We start from the raw sequence: 26,068 nt of genomic DNA, 5'->3' as shown, positions 1-26,068 counted from the left end.
GCCCTGATCCAAAGTAAAATAACATGGGAAAATCCTTTTGCAGGATTTGTTTTCTATTGTTAAAAGTGTCAGTGTAGCCTCTTAGTTTTGAACACATAAACTAAATAAACTCTGATATACAAATGATCTACATACTGATTAGCTTGAAAATAGTATCTAAAGTAGTTTTCAAGGATCTGTTTGTCTCCTTTTTGTGGCAAAATAATTAGTTTTTAAATTTAATTTCTGTATTTTTTATTTTTTTTATATCCAGAAACGCAGCACCAAACATTTTGCAGCATCTTAATGTGTATTCCCATAGAATTGCCAGCAATTTTTCCAGAATTTGATATTATTTAGAAGCTGTAGGCTACATTTTCAAGTTTTCTTTTTTGAATTTTGTGTGTGTGTCTGTGGTGGGGGAGATTGTACAGATAAAGCCACACTGTTTGCTTGCAGTTTTATTAAAAAGCTGAGCAGAGATTCTTTTGCTATTTTTGTACTGTTATCACTAAACAGATCTTCACATACAAGTACATCTCTTCATGAATATCTAAAATATGGAATGACCAGAAATTAAGAAAAAGACCCAATATTTGCATGTGATGAAATCATATTTCTTACCCTTTAAGGTCCTGAATCTCTTCTTCTCCCTGAAAGATGCCTTTTAGATTGAAGATGTAAGAATTCAAAGAAGAGAGAAGAAAACACAAGAAATATTTACTTATCAGGCAGAATAATCCTTCAGTTAGATGCTTCACAAACTTAATCAAAATAATCAGCCTGCTAAAGAAAGCAAAATCAAACATCCACATTTTACTGAGTAGAATATATACTTCATATATCCAATGTACAAGAAAATGGGTTAGAATTCTGCAAAACTATTTTAACAAATGCAATGAACAGATTAGAAAAATATCCATGTTTTTAATAATTCCAGCAAGAACTTTCAAAACATTGCTAGTGATTTTGAATTTGGAGGTTTTTAACTTAATACTAATATGCTGCAATAGCATTGTTATGGTATTCACCTGTCTTGTCCCCACTGATCTGAACAGATTTGTCTCTGCCCTAAGTACTGATACACCTTATTCCTCTGCTCAGTATTTGTTCAATGCTAGCACACTAAAAAATGTGCCATAAATTGAAGCACATTATTCTGTCTTTTCCCGCTATCATTTTTTCCATTTGAGCATATCTCATTCTCTTATAAATGATCCTGAACAGCTCGAGGTGAACAGACAGCTCTCTGTTCCCAGAATAAACACCAAAACTTGAGGGAGCATATTTAAAGCATATTAAGATGCATAAAACCCTCTTGTCTGATTTTTTCCATATCATGGATTAAAAGCTTACTTAATATTCTCTGCATTTTTTATAAGATCAAATTTATTATCTCTCTCATTTTAGTTCTTTTTCTTTCCTTTTAATTGTCTTTTAAGATTCAAATTCAGAGTCTCTGAGTACTCTCATTTCAATTTGATTGAAATTGAATATTCATAATGATTTGCAGTGTAACTCATTGAATGTATTTTTCTTAATATGTATTTTATGTCTCTTAGTGTCTCTGGAGATATTTATCATAATCCTTCAGATATCTGAATGCTTTTTGGATGAGGCTGCAGTCCTTTTCTTGCCCCTTCTGCTGACCTTAATTCAGTTCAAATCCATTTCTTTCTGAGTGTTTCTAGTGGTTACACTGCTCTTCACTGAACCTTTCTTCTCCCTTTTGTAATGGATCTGTCTGCTTTTGGAGATTGCTCTTGCAATTGGAAAGATGCTTTTCTGAATGTGATGATTGAACCTGGTTTGTGTTTGGGCAGTAATAACTGTTGCTTGCCCACAGGACCCCTTTCACTTCTGCCTCTGATTCCTGCCTGTTATTACTGGTTTAGAATTACCAATCCAAATGTCACTCTCTTCTTAGTGAGCCAAGCTACCTAAAAGTTTGAACATAGTAATCCCAAACTGGTAATTTTTCTACAGGCATACCTTCAAATTCACTTTTTTTGGAGAAAGGAGTGGTCATAAAAATGCCAGTTTCAATAATGTGTTCCCTTCACAGTTTCATGGAGGGAAAAAAAAAACTACAAAGGATAGTCACTATCTGGAACTTCATTTTAAAAGTCTTCCAGGAAAAATGGTCAAAGTTTTCCAAACAAGTACTGATGTCCTTAAAATGGCTGCACTCCACCATCCAACTTTAGGAATGAAAGTTGCATGGGGGTGCACCTGTCAGCACATTCTCCACCTTGAAATGTGGTCCTGGAAGAATCAGGATAACAGATGGAGATCCTCAGCACTGGAGGCCAGAAACTGGTTTCTATTCACAGAAAACTAAACACAAATGCAACTCATAAAAATGAATTGGAAGTCAATTCACAGGCAGAGGAAAGAGGAGTCTAAATTTGTACATTTCAGACTTTGGAGGGGAAGCACAACTGCATAATTCTGAGTACCATTTTTTTAAATCAGGTTACATGGGACAAATCATAGCTGTGATAAATAAAGGCTGCATAACAGGGCATGGCTGTTGCATTGCCATAGGGAATTACCTCCATGAGGTAATTACCTTCACCTCTCTTTATGTCACACTCTAACATAAATTTTCCCTTATTATGAGTCTCCATAAACTGAGTCATGAAGACTGAACTCCTTGTCCTGTTTTAAGGCAGAAATTTGTGTCCAATTGCTGAAGCAATGCAGAAACAAGCCAGTAATGAGATAACATTATTACTGCCAGTCACTCTGATGTCCATGTGTCTGTGGAACACATTCATAGATGAGTTGGAAAGGAAGGTGAATACTGAGGTCACAAAGTTCACTTATGATACCAGACCAGTCACAGCTAAATCTGAGTGAAAAGAACTGCAGTAGATAATGATAGCCATGGTTCTGAGTTACGGAAAATGGCAGCTTAAATGGGTGAGAAAATAGCAGCTCAAATGGATGAGAAAATGGCAGCTCAAATTCAGTGCTGATAAATGCAAATACAGTCAGAAGAAGAAAATCTAAATTTTATATTTAGGATAATAGACTCAAAATTAGCTTCAGTTATGAAGGAGGGAGAGTTTGAAAATACTGTGGATAGCACAATGCTTAGTGTAAGACTGAAAGATATTGAAATGTTCCTGCAAAAACCAGCCACAGATAAATGTATGTTCAATACATACATCTGCATGTTCCATTCTGTGTACTGCTCTGCTTCCTCATCTCAAAAAGGTTAAAAAGGACTTAGAAAGTTTTTAAGAAAAACTGAATTGGCCAGGGGGGTGACATGGGTCATGTTGAAGGGTTTAATAAACTTGAACTTATTTAAACTCAGAGAAGAGGCAACTGAAAAGACAGAAACAGGATAAATAATAACATGGTCTGAAACTTATTGAGAAGATGACTAAGCAATGATTATTCACTCTTTGTAGTTACCCAAGGTCACAAAGTTATCAGGCAGCAGGGTAATAAGAAAATCAACCATGCTTTTTTGTGAAATGCATCATGTTGCTCAGTGGTGATTTGGATGTTAAACATAGAAAAAGATTCAGAAGAGAATTAGAGAAATTCTTGAGAAAAAATCCATCAAGATCTTTGAGATGTGAGGCTTCTGATGCAGTCATTGGTTCAGGAAATCTGGAAATGTCAAAAGTGAGGGGAATAAACCACAGCAGACATTTATCTCCACTCAGCTTATTTGTCAACAGCATGCCCTGGTGTCTGAAATGGGCCACTATGAGAAAGGGGAATCTTTGTTAGCTGGAATTGCTGGGCACGTGCATTTATGGCTTCTCACAGCTTCCAAGATTTCCATTTTCATATAGTCTTCACAACAGCACAAAGGTTGAACAATAAAATATACATATTTATGCATACAAGTATGGATATATTGTATATATGCAAGTATGCATGTATATATATATATATGTGTGTGTGTGTGTGTGTGTGTATGTGTTACACATATATCTAACCTTTTGGAAATAGGAAAATAAATGCAGACTTAGGTCAGTAAGAGATTTAGGTAAGATTCAAACTGTCCATTGCTGTGTTCCAGGACACATCCCCCATCCTTTGGGATGACCTCACATTTGCAGGTAATTTTCCTGTGTCCCTCCTGGGGCTCAGTCCATGCTCCTGTTGTGGGTGCACCTCACTGACTGACCTGGGGGATGTGGTGTTCAGTGGAGTGAAATATTGTCAAATAATTAGGCAGAGCCAGACTGACTTTAGAGGTGTGTTGGCTCTGTCTGAGTGCCAGGTGCCCACCAAAGTCGCTCAATCATGGCCCTCCTCAGCTGGGCAGGGGAAAGAAAATACCACAAAAGGGTCATGGGGTGAGGAAAGGACAGGGAGGGAGAGATCACTCACATGTTATGTTATGTTATGTTATGTTATGTTATGTTATGTTATGTTATGTTATGTTATGTTATGTTATGTTATGTTATGTTATGTTATATCACTCACCAGTTACTGTCATGGGTAGAACAGGCTCAGCTTGGGGAAGGTTAATTTAATTTATTGCCAGTAACTAAAAGACCAGGATAGTAATAAGTAAACTCCAAATCTTAAACCCACCATCCCTCTACCCCTCCCTTCTCCTGGTCCCAAAATCTCTGCCTCCTCCATGCCAGGGGCACATGGGATGGGGAATGCAGCCAGTTCACTGCATGTTGTCTCTGCTGCTGTTCCTCCTCACACTCTTCCCCTGCTCAGATATGGGTTTCCTCATACAGACTGCATTTCTTCATGAACTGCTACAGAGTGGGTCCCTTGACCTCCCTGTGATCTATCCATCTGCAGGTACCTGAACAAAAGGGTGAGCCTACACCTATGGGGTTGAAGGGTAGATAGAGGTCCAATTGTGTCAGGAACCCACGTCTTAAAAAAGGAACCCACTTGCCGTGGCAGTTACTTCCAAACATGGACAACACTGGACAAATCAGACCAGTGAAGAGCCTTTTTTTATTGTTGGCACATCCGTCCAGAACATTGTTACAATGGAGAGAGGATGTTATCAGCTCGCTGATCCACCAAAACTGTCCCAAGAGGGTGGGGTAATACAGAAAGACTTAAAACCATGTCAGTCTAGATTTCAGCCAATCATACATAGAAAAACACATATTGACAAGCATTCTATCCAATCTTATAAAACACACATAATGGTAGTTAAAACAAAGACTGGTTCATAAGAGACAAAGAACAGAGCTCTATTCATGATAACCTTCTAAAGATATACATTAAATAACCTTGTTGCCATCCTAAAGCCAATTCTACAGAGGCCTATTGTTATATGCTCTACTGCTTGGGAAACTTTTCTGCTTGCTTGGGAAACTTTTCTGCTGTATCTGCAATGCTAACAGAACTTCAGTCTGACGCCTATACTTTTTTAACCATTTTAACCATTTCCCAAAAACCCTCTAATTTTATGGATTCCAACAACACCCTGCAGGATACACACCAAAGACGGGCTAGGAAATTAATGTATTTTTAAAAAATGATGGTTGGCCCACACTGCTGAGAAATATCCTCATTTATGGACAGGTGACTATAGTCTTAAAACTGGGTTTTGGCTAACTAGAAAGAAAATTTTTTCCCTGTTATCCCAAAAGGTCTGAAACACAGTAAGTTATCGGGAAATTTCATAGCTACTCTCCTGTTCCTTGTAGATGTGGATCTGCAAACACTTTAAACTAGAAATTTTGTGCACATTTTAAAATGTGCCTGAATAAGACAAGCATTGGTTAGGATGCACCTGGTCTTGAAGAGACAATAGCCCACTTCTAAGAAACACCTATTTTACCAATCTGAACTTGGCTTTAATGTTAGAGTTAATCACTTGGTTTAGTCACGATTTCTTAAATGACTGCACATAATTTGAAGGCTTCATTTATTTATTTCATGTCTACTTATTTTGCTTTATCAAATCCCAGGATAAACCTCAGATCTCCATACAGTACAGGTCAGTATACCATAGGACCCAGCACAGTTTTTCACTTGCCTTCTGCATAGTGACAGTATTTCACATGTCGCTCACACTGTGTGCACCTGAGCCTGCTAGGTTTGATTATAAATTGCTGGCTGATAGAAAATTATATTCACAGCCATTTACTGAGTGTAATTACTCAGCAGGAACCATCAACCTGAATCAATTATCCAAACTCTAAGAATGTTTCCCCAAGGATTTTTGGAAAGAGTGGGAGTAAATGCCATGAATGTCAGTGGTAAAAGAAGACATATGTGTTACATGTGAATACTGCCCCCAAAATTTTACTTTTCACATTAAGCTGTAATGAAGCATAACTTTTCATCTGAAAATCATTAATTTAAATTTAAATGGAGTTAAAATATAATTATTTGAATAATTAGTTGGTAGTCTACTGAGCTATCCAAACACATACATCACAGTGTGTTAGGAAAACAGACCTGAGATTTTGGCTGTTTCTATCAAATCACTCAGTACCAGGAGAGCATGTCTGGGGCCAAAGACAGCCTGAGCAAAATAGTGGTTGGACAGAGAACAACTCCTATACACAAGGTTTTACAGAGATATCTGAATTAAATGGGAAGTAGATGACCAAGTATTTTTCAAGATATAGACCAAGTCCTGCAGAAGAGCCACTCCTGGCAGAGCCAGAGCCTGAATATGCTAGAGGCACATCTGCATGGATGAACAGGCAATGGCAGCCCTGTTCTTGTTTGTGATTTCATTGTCCAGCTCTTGGCAGAGCTCATCACCTTGTGCTGGGTTACAGACTGATGGGACCATTCCATTCCTGCTCACCTGAACTGTGTGGGCACAAATGAGCTTTAATACAGCAGTAAATTGGCTCTGCTAAGCAGTTCAGTCTGTGCAGAGCTTGGAGGGCCACTAAACAGGAAGGGCCTTGAATCTGTTTCTCAAAGAGGGAAGGCATATAAGTTTTCCTAGAGATGCAACAAGATTGCATTCCTTTAAAATAATATATCTAAAAATAGTTTCTTTAGTTTAAGCTCCTTTAGTACTCAGTGAGGAGAGACTTGATTCTCTCAAGACCGATCTGTGACACATATATTGGGTAGCTTAGACCTGAAGAAATTAATCTAGGTTGGTGACTCTATTTACCCTGTAGAGAGAGCCCGAACTAATCTTTCAGTTGTCTGCTGTTAGCTGGCATAAAATCCATCCCATATTTGTGCACTCAGATAATTTCTAAGTGTCGGTTCTGCAGGCACAGGTGCTCTGTGGTCTGACCCCCTCTCTGTGTCAGGCAGTCAGGGGCATCTCATGCAGCACAAAGCATCACTTGGGAGGCAGCTGCATTTGGCTGTATGTTGGGATTGTATGCCCACAGCCATGGGGGCAGGAGACCAAGAACAAGCAAGCCATGGGTGGAAACATTTTCAAGGAAGTGCCAAAGATTCATGACATCCACTCTTGGCTACTGGTGAGATGGTTACTGCTTGGACCCAGGTTTCCCAAAACACTCACCTTCTATAACACAGGCGGTGGGGAGGATGGAGGATTGTGTTCCATTTAAAGCTGCCCTGCACACATTGGTTCTCTACACCAACTCCAGATCAGGGGGAAATTATCTACATTTACAGACTGATTTTCACTTTGGAGCTGTGTGACTCAGCTCTGATGCTGCTGACTGATGAGTGCTGTCTCTGCTCCAGCAGCTCCTTGATTCTGCCCTGGTCTGCCTCAGGCTTCCTCTGGCACAGAGGAGGATCGTGCCTTCCTTGTTTACTCAGAAATGCTTAGAAAATTCATACACTTTTAGTGATTTCTGTTTTCCTGAAAAGACTTCTGAGATCACTCTGTGCAGAGACTGAAGAAAAGAAAAGCCCACTATTAACTCTCCCATGCTTTCTGTTCCTCTGCTCGGTGTAAAGTGGGATTTTTAATAAACAAACCAAAAAAGAAATTATCTATATACAGCTGTCTTTTGAGATAGTTTTAATTAGCTATATAATTATTTAGTTTAATTAATTAGATCTACATGGTTGGGATTCTTTTGAATCCTTCATAATTTAAAAAGTGTTTGACTCTCCTTCCTTCATTTCTACTCCTTTTTCTTCCCCTGCATTTTCCACCTTCACTGCTGTTTTCTACCTATTTTTCAGAGGCAGTCTTCCATACTGCTTCATTGTTAATGTGGTCCCTGGCATAAATTTTTCCCAGGCCAAAATGACTCTCTGAAGCAAATCCCTTCATGTTTCAGGGTTATCATAGACCAAAGGCTGCCCAACAAGCAGCTGGAATACAGCAGCTCTGGTTTGCAGATTAGAGATCAGCCAGAAGGATGGGAGGCAGTCTGTGCCACTCACTCAGCTCCCAGGCATTGATCCCTAGCTAAATGCAGGAATTGCATTTCCATGCAGTGCTCTGTTTGCTGCCTGTCATGAGAGCCCTCCCAGATCCCACTGGGGAATAGGAAATGCATGGATAATTTGTCAGATGTTCAGGATTAACAATTATTTCTGCTATATGAAATTAAAGCACATCTTTTCAAACTGGAGGATTTCATTGTATTTGGACAAACTTGTCTCTGTTCCTTAAGATTTACACTGAGACAAGTAACTATTTTCTTCTTTATGAATGAAAGTGGAAATTAAGCAACTTGTCTGAATTTCTGATCAACTCATAGGCTCATTTTTGCTAACTTTTTTTTTTTTTTAATCTAGGAATTTTCAGTGCTTTATGACAAATTTTATGGCTATTTTGTTTCGAAAAGTAAAAATACTCTTTCCAAGATACTTATTCATTTAAAAGATAACTTGATTGGAACTCCTTGCTCACTTCTTCCTTCTTTATTTCACCTTTTCACTGAAAGCTATAGCTGAATGAAAACCTGGCACAAGAGAACTAGTGAGCAGAATAAAGGAGATATAAGAGAAAGAGTGGCACTCATTTACAATTGTAAAATACTGCCAGCTTCTTCCATTTTCCCAAAAATAGAACACAGCGAGGACCAATTTTTAAGGGAAACCTTAAAACATGCAGGCAGAAAATTATGAAGTGACTGTGTATCAAAGTCCATTCTTATTCTAGACAGAGGAAAGCAGATGACAAGCCAAGCTGCTCATTGTCCCAGAAGCCATGCTCCCTTATCAACATTTCCACAATCATTGCCTGCAGTCGATATTAAAATGATGGCAGAGAAATAATGGGTGAAGTTTTCAAAGTGGAGTGTGAGATGCACGTGCAGACAGCCCATTATTTTTGAAAAGACATTGTGCACTGCAGGGCCTACATTTTATTTGCCCTGTTTTTGCAGTGTCTGCTTTACGGAAGTGCATGAGCTGCTATAAAGGTTAGACAGGGGTTTTATAAATGATCAGGTTTTGTATGATTTTGGGGAAGTGACTCTTCTGGCTAAAACATGAGAGATTGTGGGTGCTGTGGACATTTATCCTCGGTGCCAAGCCAAGGGAAGAGTCTTTTGGGGCTGCTGGGTGAGCTGATGCAGAAAATGAGCCGGTATGACCAATATAATTAATTTCCACCTGTCAACCACCCACTTACCTCTGAATACTTATTATTTAGGACTGAGATGTAAACCAAAACTTATCATGAGAGATATACCAACATGTACAGTTCAAACCACCCAGCAGCTTTGTTATAATTTTTATCACACTCAGTGTGAGTCCTTTTGAATCCTTACAGTCCAAATATTTCTGTTCTTTCTAGAACATGTTTCTCTGCATAAAGCCACTTAAAAATGTAACTAACACAGAGATATAGTCTGAACCTGTTCCACAATAAGGAAATCTTATTGCCACAGTTAGACTCCAAAGTCCCATTAAGTTTTCCTTTTTATACCTTTTGACTGGAAATAATGGAGATGGATGGGGATATAGTCTGTGGAGCTCCAGACTGCCACAAATGTTACAAACTACTTGGGCTAAGCATTTCATCTTTCTTTTGTGTGGAACTAAGCCTTGAAGCCAGTTTCAATAACCAGCTGCTAACAACTTTTATTTCCTTAGGAAGCAATTTCTGGACCATTTGGTAAAAGTGCTTAGTTATCAGTCAAACAAATTAGTTGTGTTCAGGGACAGGCAGTGGTGGTGTGGGAATAGTTAAAGAGTCACCAGCTTGATGAAGAAATTGTGTTGACCAGTTGTGATTTATTCATCCAGGCATTTTCTTGGTTCTGTTTGTACACAAATTTGGATGAATCAATACCACACGGAATAAAAATTAAAATTAGAAACAAACAGTGGGAAAGGGCAATGGTTGCCAAACTGACACCTTACTTGCCCTCAGTGCCAAGAAATCTCTCACTCCATCCTTGGCTATCTTAGCAACTTGCTCCCATCTTGGCTGGACATGCTGGGTGTCCCAGCTCTGGCAGGATCCCTGTGAGACATTGCTACTGTGGGAATCTTCTTACTTTGTGGAGTCCCTCTACAGAATTACACCACTCTGTAAAAACTATTTGTATGCAAGTTTTTCAGCATGACAATATCCAGCAATTTTAGCTATATGGCATAACTTCAAGGTTTCTATTTTTTATGGCTGGGATATAAAAAATAGTGCCTATCTCTGTCCCTTTCCAGCTTCTTTTAAGTCCTTCACAAAATGTCATTGCTAGATTTTTATATTGAGAATGAAAAGTTTCTAGTGCTATGTTAGTTGCCAGCTAATCCCAAAATGGCCATTAGGAAATTTACTCCTTTTTAAAAATCCCCTTGTGACTTTGCATCTCTGGTCCAGTAGCCAAAACACATGACATGGTCAGAGACATGTAGTTCTTTCCTGAGAACAGTCAACCCCATGCCAGATCAGTCATTTTTTTTCCTCTGATTCTGACATGTTCAGAATTAGCTTTACAGCAAGGCCATCTGCACAAGCCACCAGCATTGCTTCTGTGTAGCTGCTAAATCATACAGCTGAAATGGGTTTCTGATTATTTAGCAAACTGTCATCCAGGACTCATGAATTTCAAAAAGCCAACATAGACATGCCTCATCTATTCAAATCTCAGTCCCCATCCCTTGAGAAAAATAACTGGGATAAATATTCCACAGATTTATTTATTTCTTGGGATTTATCCCAAGGATGTAAAAGTTTTCATTAATAGGCTTTTGTTTCCTACAATAAAACTAGTTTCTATAATTCATTTTACTAAGCTCTTCTTTTCCCCAGACCAAAAGCAAAAGCATCTGTTTTCTCCGGCAAAGTGAAATATCAAGAAGCCAAGGTAAAATGCTAAATCTAGAAATAGCAAAGCACATCCACTGCCCACTCAGACTGTTCAGTTTCCTCCACACTCAGGACACTTGATTTGCAACTTTGGCAAACTCACTTGCAGATTTTTCATAATAAAAAGAGTTTCCTTTAGGAGGTGATGAGTGTGGGAGTCTCAGGGGAGGGGCAGGTCTGCTGGCTTGAGTTCTCTTTTGTCAGTAGAAAGTTTCTTTTGTCCTCTCATGGCTGCAGAGAGCAGGCCCACAGTTTGGAACAACTCCTGGCATTTCTGAGGCTTCAGTTTCACCCGGAAAGGTGCAGCCTGGCAGGACCCCCTGAGGAATGCATCAGCTGCCCAAAGGTGGTACCACACTCCAGGCAGTGGAACATTCTCCACATGGCTCTCAAACACAGCAAGTACGTTTTGCAAAGCCTGATGCCAATGCTCTCTACTGCTGTAGTGGGTTTGGACCCAGTATTTCCCCCACTCCACTGAATTCCCTTCCACTGACTGATATCAGATTCAAGATCCAGTATCAGAAATCAATGCTGCAGGAATGCTATTATAGTATCAGAAAATAAGAACCTTGAAAACCAAGTTATGGCTCACACAGCTCTTTCTCTCTGTCAGAAATACTGACAAAACCAAGATTTGACTGGAGGTCCAGTTACTGTTGTTGATGCATTCCTGTAGTGGCTGGAACAGCCTCTTTCCTCCTCGCTGCTGGAGAGGAGTCTGCAATGCTCAGTGTCACACACTGTCAATACTGCATGGATCAATGGCGAAGAGAAGGAAAACTCTTTGTTGGTTCAGCAGAACCACTCTTAGTTCCCAGCTAATTGCCTCTGAGACTCCTTATGTATTTGTACAGAACTGTCATGGAGTAAATGCAACAGACACTGTTCAAATTCATTTTCATCCTCTTTTCCCTGCAGGATTTTTTTTTATTCCACATGACTATATCCACTAGAACCACTTGTTCACTTTTTCATCCATAGCTGGCCATTTTATTATTTATTCTTAGCCAACAGTATTCAGCACAGGAACAGGTACCTGCTTCAGATCCACCACATCAATCCATCCATTCTCCCTGGGCCCTTATAAAGTTACCACAGGCTGTAGCTGCACCAGCTTAAAGGCAAGATAAGTCATTCACTGGAGAGCAGCTTCCTACAAATGATTTATTGCACTAGTGTCATTTTTGAACAGAATGGCCCAGACTGCATTTATTTTGCCATGATTACAGGAAACATGTCAAGGTACTCACATTTTTTAAGAGCTTAGAACATCTGACAGAAAAGTGCTCTGGGTTTGACACCAAGGAACCAAGAATGCACCAAAAAGAGAGAAATTTCACTTCTGTAACAGTCCAATATTTTGACTGAAGAGACTGTGCACACATATTTCTTTGTGTCTTGACCTGAGTCTGCAGTTTTGAGGTAAAGAGAAATACAAACCAATTGCTTTATTTTATTTTTTCTGAAACTGCAGTGCTGTTGGGAGGAGGGCTTATTCTTAGCAAATCTGAAATTTTGACAGTTATGTTGAATCTGCAACTTTTCATTCTTTGTCATTGAACTTATCCTACTACGCAGCCTAAAGACAAACTTCAAAATTCTTCTTCATCTAGAGAACAAAGCTGAGCTGCAAGCAATTCCCTGCTGGTCCCAAGTTTTCTACTGTCTTTCATTAAATGTTTGTGATTTTCTTTCTATCCTGCCATAGTTGTTGCAGTCTTTTTCTGTTCAATATTTTATTTTCCATGCTAGCTTTTAGCCAGTCTGTTCTCTTTACTTTTGTATTTTTGCATATTCAATAATGCATACAGGCATAATTATACATGCAGCATAATTACATTTTGGTTGCTTATACATGCCACCTTCTTTTCTAATTATCACAGACACCAGACTGTAATTCCTTGTTTCACTCAGGCCTGTGAGACACAGAGCAGCACTTAGAGACACAAAGTTCTCAGCTTCCATCATTCTTGACAGCAGCTGCTTGGCCTCTGATGAGAGAAGCTGAGACACAGAAATGTGCTGCAGTTTGTCCAAAGGGTGACAGACGTGGAAACAGAATCAGCATCTCCTGGTTCTTAGTCCAGTTTCCCAGCCCCAAGGGTACACTGGTGAGCAGGTTCTGGTATGCCTGCAATAAATAAACCCCTAGAGTGAAATCCTTAATGTAATTTTAATAACTATATACAGTCATTAATAAATTATCAAAGAGTTAAATAGCAGTTATTTTTTACCTCATCATCAGGTTAATAACCCATTGCTTACTTTGATAGTTTGAAATATGCATAGTGAATCTAGATACAGAAAAAGTGTCTGAAAAGAGAATATAGTGAAGCATTGCTAAAACAATATATTTCTTTAAGACTTACAAATCCTCATATTCTGTTTCAATAGTAGACCTGGGAGTAGGACCAGGATAAAAGAAAATAATGGAAATGAATCAGCATTGTTAACCACCTCTGTAGAGAGTGAAAAAATTGAAGCTGGCCAGAGGTATCCTTTGAACTCAGCATGGGCTTTATTTCTCTCCTTTTTCCACTGTCCTCCTTACATGCATCCTGCTTTGTGCCAGTTTGAGTGGTTCTCAAAAAAAAATTAAATTGGTGTTTTCTTGCTTCATGTTGAGAGAATTCTTATTTTCCTTTTAAATTGAGCAGTGCAGTAAATGCCTTCTTTTTCAGCATTTTACAAACAAAGGAAATAGACAATTCCAGGAAGAAAACACTTATATGTCTTAGCCCAATGCAATGATTCCTCAGATCTCTATGGACCCAAAGTTTTTCTCACAGCACTGTTCAGCAGTTTGCAAGGTTTGCCACCCACTCTTTGCAGCATGAGTTTCCAAGCACTGCAGTCTTTTCTCTTGATGACTACAAGCCATTATTCTTGTACCAGTAGCTCAGATCCTGAGATGTTTCAAGTCTCAAGTTGAAGTCTATTGCTCTCCTGGTAGTCTCTTGGATCTTTTTTGAAGATCTTGTTAAAAAAACCCCAAACCAACAAGCAAACAAAAAATACCCCAAACCAGCTAACGACCAACATCATCACATATGCTGTCTTCCATGGATGCTAAGACACTTTGAAGAGCTACACTCTCCATTCAGCTGTGCAAAAATTGCAATTTTCTTAAAGTGCTTAGGGTGAAAATCCATTGTCTTGATGCTTTGTCAACATTAATTTAAGCAACTGGTTTTAAAGCTGTTTCACTGAAATTTTAACTGGAGACAATGGACAAATTTCTCTTAAGGAAAGGAATCTCCCTCAGCTCGTTTGTCATGAACATTGGTGAAGATAATTAATTGGCTTTTCAGCTGGGGACTCATATTTTCTGTGCTGTTCTCTAATAATTCACTCATACACTGACCTACAGATTCAATGGTATCCATTGAATTTCTGCTGCACTTAGAAAACTGCACCAAAAATTCTTTTGGCAATTTGTTCCTCTAATTTCTTGTTTTCAGTCTGCCTTGAAGCTTTTCATTTAATGTGTCTGCCCTTTTACACAGTGTTCCCTTTTTTTTATTTTTTTTGCTTTAATAGCCTCCCCTATTCATCTGTTTAATTGCAGTATTTTCATGTCCCATCACGTTCTCTTCTGAGTGTTCAGTATGGTGTCTCCATATTGTTTATGCCATCTGGAAGTATTTAAGGCTTTGAAATTGACCCTTTAAATTTGATTTTTACACGCTTTTCCACTAATGACTATTTCCTAGGTATTCTATATTATTTGCAAAGTTGGGATTTTTTTGGGGGCATAGCATATATACCTTTTATAATTGCTGTAGCAAAGAGCTCTTCCATAATGTCTCTGGTGCCAAGTCTTGGTGCCTTTTTGAGGAATACTATTTCCCATTTTGAGAAAAAAAAAAAAAAACAGAGAAAAAAATCCTTCAAAAAAGTTACATCTTTACACAGTGTTTGGAAGAAAATACTGAATATGTCATGAATCATAGTAAAATCACAGAGATTGCTGTTGAGCAGAAATGCTGAGAAGCTCTTTGATAACACAGTTGGTGGGGACTGCAGGTGATTCTAGGACTGTTGCTGTTCTCCAGAAAATTAAGTAAAAAGAGGAGAACTTTGCAGTCTTGGAGCATAGGATTTTGTTGCTGATGTTCCTCGACACCAGTCATGAGGTTTGGATAACATGAAGTAACAACAAGAGGAATACTGAAAATACTTTCATCTCATGCTTTTTTTCTCCTTTACTGAAGAAGGTTACTGATCATTTTGTAGGACAACAGAGGGGAGCAGCTGTTGTGTGCCCAGTCTGCAGCTTCCATCAGCCTCCAGCTAGCTGGAGGTTTTACCAAGCTGCAGCCTGAGCAGAGGTGCTAAAGCCAGCACAATTCTCTGCTGGCTCTTTATGGCAGGCATTAAGGGCAGCAGGATTTGTCCAAGGCCTAATTGCATGTATTTAGGGGGAAGCAATCATCAGTGTTTAGAGGAAATGGCAGCTGCAAAGCTCAAGCATTGAATACGGGTGAAATGATGCAGGAATGCTTAGTACCAGGAGGATGTGGCTGTCCACAGGGCAGGCAGCAGCTGTCCTTGCAGTACAGCTACCTGCACATGACAGCTCTGTCTGTGTTTTTAACCTCTGGCAGGTTAAGAAGACAGCAGGATCAAAGTGGGCAGACTTCCAGCCTTGACAGCAGAGCATCTCTCCAGAGCCACGAGAAGCTCCAAGACGGGAGGAACAACAATTTGCTGGGACAGGGCTGCACCAGGGGCTGCAGCAGCTAGTGAGCCCAGCCTGCTCCCACACAGGCAGCAAGGGGGGATCCTCCCTGCATCCCTGCATCCATCCTGGCCCACCCAAAACAGCATCCCTGGCCAAGGACAAACCCACACAGCACACAGGCTGAGGTTCTCCACCTACAACTCTGCTCTTGACTCTGCCACTGGAAAAATGACCATCAGCAGCAAAATACAGTTTTTTAAGTAAGTGTGACTTTTGTTTTCAAAATCCTGGAAGAAAACTTGAAGCAATTCATTAGGCAGCCTCTCAAAGATTGCCACATTCCTGGATATTTGCAAGAGACAACTGGAGCCAGCTTTATCTTGAAGGCTTTAATATTACCCCAATCTCTCTGTTAATTAAAATGGTCCAGTTTGAAATTTTGTGAAACTGCTGGACACAGCTGTCTCTAAGCATCTGCTGTTGAGTTTATAACAGATGTACATGATGTAAATACATTAATGTAGTGTCAAATAGGCCAAACACTGAATAATTTCATTTAAATACCTGAAACTCATTGAGAAAGTTGCAGTGTAAGTGTATTCACATTGTTCTTTAACATCCTGTGTTCTGCTTTGTAATAACAGGTGTGACCCTGGCCAAGTCAAAGTTTTGCTAGTGACTTTACTGGTTGCAGGACCAGAAACACCTTTTTATTTGTAACAATAGGCTGACTGAGCCAGAGCTGAAAGGCAGCTTAGTAAGGAGAGCTAAAAACAATAAGAATTTGCTCAGATCCATAGCTAGGTGTTATAAAATGTTAAAAAGTTACATGTGTCTCTGTTTTCATTGATCTATTCTGGATGAAACTATCTTGAATAGAAAGAAACCTACTTTAGTCAAAATATTGCTGACATGAAATACTTTTATTTTAAACAGCACCCAAAATTCCAAACATTTATGATATTTTACAACTTGTACATCCACATTTTGATAATAAATGCATGTTTATTCTGTCCCATTGTGCTTTTGTTTTGAAAGGTTATCACCTGTAAGCAAGTTTCATTTCAACTTTTTAAAACAATTAGGTTAGGTTTTTGGAAGTGAGAAATGTTTTATTTGAAATAATCTATTTTTACAGCATCATTTTCATTCTTTAAAAAAAAAAGTTCTTTGTAATTGAATCTATTGTAAATTTTGGTTTATGTTATATGTAATTTTGGTCACAACTTTTCCACAAATACAGATTTTTATCACTCCATGAAATGATACAGTGTTCCATATCATCAACAGCAAACAGTTTACAAATGTACAAAGGTAAAGATTTTATGTCTGTCACAAGTATGGTGTTGGTCTTCTTTCTTAATTTGGTCACAGACTGAAATAATCATACAATCAAACAAAGGAGCAAAATTTTTCTGGTCATAAGAGGATAAATTTCATCACCCAGAATAAACTATTTCCCATCCATCCTTTCTTTATTTTTTTTTTTTACTTGATATTCGTTTCCCTTGGGAAGGACCAAACTAGATAAGATTTCAGATTATTTCTGGAAACACCTATTGTTTTGTTCCAATCAAAATGCATGGTGATCTTGGACCTTGATCTGGATCTGAAAGAAAATCTTTATTTTGAGCAAGAAGAGCTGCTCTGGGTGATTTTATACATCAACCACATATGATGCCACAGTGCTAGCACCTTAACTGAGGCTGGGAAGGCATTTTTGAAGTAAATGCCCTAACCTTACAGCCTTACTGCATTTTGGTACATATTTTAGCACCCAAATCTGGTGCTCTTTGGATGATACAACACCAGAAGATGTGTTCCATGAGAGCACTTATTGCCATCTTTCCAGTGTTGAGCCTGTAGACAACTGGAACAGGTGAGGGAAAATCTGAGATGGAACTTCCCCAGATGTTTCTCATGTGGATGTCAGGTCAGCAGAGCCTCTCCTGTCCAGCTGCACTGTCAGCCAATGCACACATAGCCCCCAAGAAGCCTGGATTTATAGGATGAGAAGTGGTGAAATGAAAGAGCTACATAGTGCAAGATTATCAGTGACTGCATTAAAAATCGGAGGAGTTTATTGCAGATAGAATTTAATTAGCAGCATGATTCTACCAAATATTTGCAGCCTGATCTGTCTCTTGTTGGGTGTATTTGCCAGTGCTTTACTGAGCTGGTTTTGAGAGGAGATTGGCTATTCAATAGATTGCATCTAACTTAAACATATTTGCACAGAGCATTGTGCATGAATGCAAGCTCACTCACACACTTTAATTTCACGCTTGTTGCCACACAATCATTTCCCAAACTGTACTGCTTGCAAAAAAATGAAATCATGGCACCAATCAGCTTTATCCATAGTCCATGGCACTTCCACTGACTGAAGCTCTACCTTATGCTGCATATAATTATCTGTGTCAACTTATTACACAGATCAGTGAATGCCCTCGGTTATACCATGGAGACCCAATATTGAATCAAAGAATGGGGAATGGTTGGGGTTGGAAGAGACTTTTAAAGGTCACCCAGTCCAACTCCCCTGCCATGAGCAGGGACACCTTCACCTAGATCAGGTGCTCAGAGCCCCATCCAATATGCCCCTGATGCTTCTAGGGATGGACCCCCATTTCTCTGGAACACCCACACTCTTATTTCATCTTTCTTTTCAACCAGCCTAGCTATAAGGATCTGTCTTGCCATGGGAAGCTCTGATAATGGTGTAGAAGATAACTGAGAGTTTATTTTTAATAGAATATGATTTGTGGGGACAGAACACATGCAACAAGGAAAGTCACAAAGCCCGGGAACATGCCGGAGAGAAATGCTTGGTTTAGACTTGTTTCTCCTACTTTAGACAAAAGAAAAATGAATTATCCAGATCCAGGCTCAAAAGTAGAGATGAAAAAGGGAAAAAAAAGCTTTTAGGATGTGATGCACTTTCCCTGTCTTGATTGTCTGTTTTAGCAGATGGTTCTCCCTGTAGCTCTGCCTCCATGGAGTAAACATGAGTGCACACAGCTCAGATGTGGACATGCACATTGTGCACTGACATTTAGTCAGATGAATCTGGTTTGTGATGACACAGGCAATTTGTCAAGCTGCAGTCTAATCCTTACAAAAAAAATGGGATAATTTCTGATCTATTCAATGGGAGTAAGAGACATTAAACAGTTTTCATCTTTAAGTGCTGAAGTGATATTAGAGTGACTAGAAAATACACAAACATACTTTCATCTGGTGTTCCACCAGAAATGAAAACAGGGAAGTCCTAAATAAGACATAGAAGGTTTTTACAATAAACTCAGCAAGATGGAGGACAAAAGGAAAGCAGGGCAGGCATAAATCCAGAAGAAACTCTTTGGGACTCATTTATTCTATACAGCTTTCTTGCCTTGCAAAAGTGGACAGTGATCTTGACTCCCAAAATCTCACCTGGTTTCTCTAAGTCATTTAAAAGATAAAAATATTTTTCTCCTTTCTGCTCCAAGGAAGAGATAAAGAAGTCTAACACAGCTGGAAAAGCAGTTTGCTGCTGCCACAGTTTATTGCAGTGCCTCTTGCTCTGTGGTGTTGCAGTTCTGATCCCACATGCACATTCCCACAGCATCACTCCACGTTTAAACTCTGCCAGATTTACCTTCTGTTCCATTTGCTCCTTCTATCTTGTGTATTAAATATTGGCACAGTACTGTAAATGCTTAATTACCAACTGTCATAAAGTACAAATGGCTCCTTTCATCTGTAATCTTGACAAAAATGATTACTGTAATATTTCCAGAAGATTTTCCTGTAAATCTGGGGGAATAGGAGGGTTAGTTGTAGGTTTTGGCACAATATTAAAGTGACAGCTAAGTACATTACAGAGGAAATAATAGGCACTGATCCATCCATTCCAGTCATTGAGATGTTTTCTGCGTGTAGGAACATGTGATCACAATTTCAAACTTATTTCTGACTGTTCAAACTAAAGCTAAATAATGCTGTAATGGGGTGTACTGGGAAGCTGAACGAGGCTGAATTAGACCCAAAGCATTCTTCTGTTTTCCACATGGATAGGTGTGCCAATACTTCTGTTACTAAAAATGTGGATGCCAGCACAGGAGAAGCTTAGAGGTTTTTGACAGGAACATTTACAGTTTTGGTGGGAGCTGGGAAGCAAGGATATACTGAAAGTGCATTAATAAAAAAAGCTACAGATTTAATAGGCTGTCTCTGGTAGCTTCACTGCTCTGGCACTGGCCCCAAGAGGAGACCTGGAACAAACCACTGCCCTGCAAGTGATCTCCATTATTTCCTTATTTGACCCAGATTTCATCCATGAAGAAGTGAGTCCATCTATGCAGACTCTAAATAAGAAGCAAAGGAAGGAAAAACTCCCCTGTCAGCAATGTTGGGCTGCTCAGATTCTCCCTTCCAGTGCAGCAAAAGGGACAAACAACAACTTATACCACTTGCTGCAGCTGCTATCAGTCCTGCTGGGGACAGCAGGAATTGCTTTCTCTTACACATCCATTGCAGTTCAGTCCCTTAGCACATGCTACCAACATATCAGTGGTGAATTTTAAATGAGGGATAATGTAAAGCTTTTAGAGATCCTTCTGCTGCCACACAAGAACTTCCATGATAGACTGATGTGATTTTTAAAGAGGAGCTTTGTGGTTCTTCTCCTGGAGAGCATTCTACCAGCTCAATGACTGAGTTCTCATGCACACTGTGCTTCATCATCTCAGCCTTCATCAGAGTAGTTACTTTTGTTTATCTGTATTTTAGTGATTGAATCAGCTATGCTCTGGCCAGCAGGGAAAAATGTTTTGGTATTTTTAGCCTTCATTTAGTGATGCAAATGAGCTTCCTATAATCTTGTTTGTGAGAAAACACATGCTACAATCAGGACCTCAATAATGACAGATATTAGCTATGCTCCATACATCAATGAAATTGGCTCAGAGTCACAGCCTCCCTTTTTTGTCCTTTTTAATTGGAAAGGAGCAATGTATCTAATCAATTAAACAATTTTTTTTACAATATTGCCCAACTGTCCTTGTGAGTCATTCCAAAGAATCAAAATTGCAATATAGGGCAGAGAGCTTTGCTGTTCCATGTTTGTGGGTTTCTTTAAGTCTATTAAAAACAACAAAGCAGGCATAAAAAAACTACTGTAACTTTCTATATCCATTAAAGGAAACACAACTGAGAACAATCATAAAATGCAAGTCCTTCTAAAATGTATGCCAAGAACACACAGTTATGTAAAACCAGTGTCCTTTAAATGGAATTAGATTTAGCCACAGACACTTTCATGGGCAAAACTATGTTGGAACTAGTGCTCTTGAGAATTTTTTGTTTCTTACTATCCATTGTTTTGATGTGTGCTATAATACAGCCCTGGAATTTTCTCACAGTGATAATTTTGTACTTGAAAAATCCCTCTTGGAAGAGTACTATACAATTTAATTATGACTTTTCTACACAGAAAAGTCGTGTTTTGTCGTGACTATAATATTCTCCAGCCTCTGTGCAAAGGTATTGAGGCAATTTTGTTGTGTTAATTAGTAATGAGAGAATGCTCTAAGTCTGCTCCAAGTCCTGAGTCCTATAATAGTAAATAGTTTATCCACACATTAAGGTAAGTCAGACACTGTCACAGCCATCTTTTATGAAAAATCCTTCCCTTAGAATTTTTCCTCCTGAGAAGCTAAGAGGCCTCAGGAGCAAAATGTAAACAATGATTATCTGCTGCTCTGGAATGCAACAGATGCATCTGTGGTTGGCCCATGTTGGATGTTTGTAATTAATGGCCAATCACAGTGAGCTGGTTCGGACTCTCTGTCTGAGACAGAGCCATTGTTATCATTCTTTTTTTTGCTATTCTTAGCTAGCCTTCTGAGGAACTCGTTTCTTCTATTCTTTTAGTATAGTTTTAATATAATATATAGTTTTAATATAATATATAAATATCATAAAATAATAAATCAAGCCTTCTGAAACATGGAGTCAGATCCTCGTCTCTTCCCTCATATAAGACCCCTGCAAACACCATCACAAGACACTACTGCAACGAATTTACAATTGGAACCAGCTTTGTGAGATATACCTTGAAACCAGAGATAAACTAGAAAAAGTGTTCAGGGCAGCAGGCAACAGCGAAATAGCTTAACAAATGTAACAGGCATTCATATAATGCAGATTTATGGATTATTTTCTACATTTAGTTGCATTCAATATCTCCTTTAGTGCCATAAATTTCCCATTTATATCCAAACCCTCAGGCATTATAATCTTGGAGAGTACAAGGGCTCACAGAGCCTGCTGCAGTGACACCAGCAGCTGTAACCTGTGCCTCATCCTCAGGGCAGCAGGAGCACACCAGGCTCCTTCTGCTGAGCAGAGGATCACTGCATCTGCAGAATCCAGCTGAAGGCAGATGTGGAGAGCTGAAATGAAGTATGTAAACATGATGAGAGCTGCAACAGAGCTGGCTTGCTGCTTCTGCACCCCCTTGTCAAGACCTCGTGTGGTTCCAAATCTAAAAGACCCCCTAAATCCTGTCATCCCCAGGGTCTGTCACTGCTCCAGGTGTGGGGTGAAAACCTCTGCATGTTTGTGCAGAGAAACAAACCTCTGCATATTTGTGAGAGAAACAAGCATCTGCATGTTTGTGCACACAAACCCCTGCATGTTTGTACACAGAAACACCCCCCTGCATGTTTGTGTACAGAAACAAATCTCTGCATGTTTGTGAGAGAAACAACCACCTGCATGTTTGTGCACAGAAACAAACCCCTGCATGTTTGTGCAGACAAACAAACCCCTGCCTGTGAGCACTGCAGCACAGAAATCCATCCCTGCTCAACAGCATTCTGACTGACACACACAATTCCTGCCCTTCCAAAGCCCAGCCAAACTACACCCCCAGACACATCCCCACCTCAGCCATGCCTGTCATCCAAAACACCTGGGCTCCCACCTACTCTGCTACTGCTGAGTCACAAACTCCAGGAATTAAAGGTCTTGGAAATGCTTAGAGTCTTCTGATGCCCCATCAAGTCCACCAGAGTGTTTCAAAGTGTTTCCTGTGGCCAGAACTCCTCTTTCTTCAACTCCTCTTTCTTCAGTGTTGAGCTTAATGTTACATTTTTCAGAGGTACACATTAATACTGAGCAGCCAGGAAAATAAAAATAAGGTAAGGCTGCTTGTCTTGTGTTTCAACATATATTTTAAAGAGATTTCTGAAATGTTTTCCCCATCTTATAGGCACAGCTATTTAAGTAAGTGTCATAGCTTCTTTCTTTTTTGCAAATGGGAAGCATAAGTGCACAGTGTGGGCAGAGAAATCAGAGAAAATGTATGTGACTGACAGTGTACTCTCAGACCACAGCAGTAACTTTCATTACTTTCTTCTCATTATTTTCTTCAAGATAAAGTATCTGCCAAAGCTTGTAGCAGCAATATTGAACCCTACAGGTCAAATTGTGGGAACTGTATTTTAAAAATAATACCATATCATATTAACAGTCTTTTATTCCACTTTTTGTTTTTATTTGGAAGATTAATAAGTGCAGACAATAAGCCTTTTCTGGATCCTTCATTGCTTCATATTACCCTCACTGTAATTTGTCCCCTCTATAAAAACAAATATTCCCCTGGCAACACACATCAAAAACATATTTCTCTGTTTTCCCCTCACAGTATTTTCAGTTTTCCCACACAAATGAAGATTTCTGTGTCTCTCAGACATTGTGCTGTCCCTTTCTGGGAAAATCTTCTGTGTGAATTATGCTGACAGTTTGCAATTGCCCTGTAAACTGGAAGTTATTGATATGAGGCTGCATTATCATATTTAAGATGCATGAAATTGCTAATACTTCACACTATCCTGTTCCATAATACTGTAGGGTCTTGGAGAAAAGGGACTTAAAGCTTTTTGTTTTGTTTTGTTTTGTTTTAAGTGTGGGTATGCACGGCAGCTGAATGCACAGCGAAGCTCTGGGCATTTTATTGCATAGCTTCAGCATATTTGTACTACAGCAATGTGTTTAACTCCCTGAGCCTGCTCCTTCCCACCTTGAGTGTGTCAATACTGATTTTCACCTTCCACTCCATAGTGCTGCCACTCTTCTTGGTAGGACAAAGATTATTGGTTTACTGAGTCAGTATCTATAGCAGGGACAAGCTCTGCTGTTTTTGAAGAGCATACATATGTATGAACCAATTATTTGACTCTATTTTTCTCTTTGAGGAAGGAATATTTATTTGTACTAGCTGAGAAGACCAAATTAAATCTTTTCCATTTAGTACACTTCAAAAATAATTTTCTCACTTCCTATCAACTGTTTAAACTCTTCCTAAATGAATGCTATGAGATTTAAAAGGCGCTGAAAATATGCTTCTGTTTTTCTTGAAGACATTTATTCCAAAACCCTGTCCATTTAAATAAAACAGCCATTCTTCTGATCTTTATCTATGATATGCTCATTATGTAGCATATACATATTAATCTATAATTAAAAGGGGTGGCTGTAGTTCATTTTCCCCATGTTCATCAACAGATTTGGAATACATAACCCTTTACAAGTCGTAAGCCACACCTACATGAAAACATACACAGGATAACAGTTATAACATAGATAACAGATTTTTCCTGTCCGTGGATGGCAGAAGCCTCAATCTTCCAAGCTAAATAATGTGCTGAAGTATAATGAGATGTAATGCAGACACATCTACAAGTGTGTTAAAAAATAAAATCTTGCTTTCTCTCCAGGGATTTGAGAGCTGCAGATTTCCTGCCAGAAAAGTTAGAAATTTATTTAGAGTGGGCTGGAGAGAAGGCAGTGCTTCTAGGAGACAGAAAAAATGCACTGGCCCAATATTTGGAAGCTGACAATGTTTTCTTGTTAAATCATGTCTTCCCAAATAAGGGTGTTTTGCTTAACATAAACCAGCAAGACTAGACATAGAAAAATAATTTAAACACATTTGTGTTGCTCCAGCCATAGCTTATTGTTACCTTGAGATACTGTATTAATAGCAAAAGGTTTTTTGCAAAAAGCTTGCACATGATGAGCTTTCTCTCATGCTATCAGATAAATTTCTGTCTGTTTAGGTCAGAATTTAACAAAGTTTTTTTAAACTTCCCTTCTGCACCTCTCCATTTCTGCCCACTTTCAATGCCCAAGTGCTAAAGACCCTCTTCCTCTCAAGAATTTCCACTCTGATCTGCACATCTCTGCTTCCCACCATGTCTTATCTTCAAGTAAAATAATTTTAAATTATATTTAATGACAGTAATATTTTGTACTTCAAAGAAAGGTCTTCATTAACCATGCTGGATGCCATTTCTGCTGTGGGGATGTGAGATCATCTTTGGCAGCCCCTCCTAGAAACAGGCTTTGCTGGCTCCTTCTCTAATGAGGGATTTGAGTGGCTGAAATATTCAAGTGCCATAAATGTAGACGCCTGAGGCTCAGAACACAGGGAAATCCAGGACCATGAGCTTAGAGCCTGCCCTTTTCTTTTAGTTCAGATGAGACCTCACAGCCCTGCAGCTGTGTCAGGCATGCAGAGCTCACCAGCACCATGTCCAGGGCTCTGGGACGAGTCTGGAATTCCTGCCTTTCCTGGGGAATGAGGTCTCCATCCAGCTCAGCCCTGCAGCTGTCCTGGATAATGCACTCCTGCACCAGCAACTACCATGACAGCTGCACACCAAGAAAATTAATCCAGAAAATTCAAAACCTCCAGTTTGAAACTTTCCAAAGCTCAGGGAATTTAAAATATGTCCTTTCAGGACAGGGGGCCACAAAGTAGAAATAAATATCTTTTGTTGTTGTTGTTTTTTTCCCAGTCTCTGAGGAATCCCAGATTATTTCACAAATCTTCAATTCAGGGGGGAAATGCTATGAAAGAAAACACAATGTCCTTATATAGAGAACTGTAAAGAAGAGCACAACGAGTGCTATACACAACATAAAATTAAGGAAAAATCTCTCTTCAATCATTCTGTTCAAATATCACATCTATATTACTTGCTCTCAAGATCAACTACAGGACAAAAAGTTGCTGCTCTCTAATCAGTATTCATATGAAAGTGTTCAAACTGTAACTCAGAATCCTGAGAGACTGGAACACTTCTTAGTTCCATCTTTTTAAAATGAGAATGAATTCCATTTCAGTGGTAGCTTTGATGTATTTCAAGCTTTTTTTCCACATCAGTTAG

At 39.1% G+C, this 26,068-nt stretch overlaps 1 protein-coding gene across 2 annotated transcripts in view; it reads left to right on the top strand.

Annotated features, from left to right (window-relative positions):
• Positions 1 to 15,963, top strand: part of STK32B (serine/threonine kinase 32B) — a 155,887-nt gene extending 139,924 nt beyond the window's left edge. Inside the window, exon 12 of one of the 2 annotated variants that reach the window (XM_058024838.1) lies at positions 15,772 to 15,963. In XM_058024838.1, coding sequence (XP_057880821.1) covers positions 15,772 to 15,910 — 139 coding nt within the window. In that variant the 3' untranslated portion in view covers positions 15,911 to 15,963. The remainder of the gene's footprint in view (positions 1 to 15,771) is intronic. The other variant, XM_058024839.1, reaches the window with a different exon arrangement.
• The last annotated feature ends 10,105 nt before the right edge of the window (positions 15,964 to 26,068 follow it).

This window comes from Melospiza georgiana, chromosome 5, assembly GCF_028018845.1.
Source record: "Melospiza georgiana isolate bMelGeo1 chromosome 5, bMelGeo1.pri, whole genome shotgun sequence".
Classification (NCBI taxonomy): domain Eukaryota; kingdom Metazoa; phylum Chordata; class Aves; order Passeriformes; family Passerellidae; genus Melospiza; species Melospiza georgiana.
This window is presented reverse-complemented; position numbering and strand designations above follow the sequence as displayed.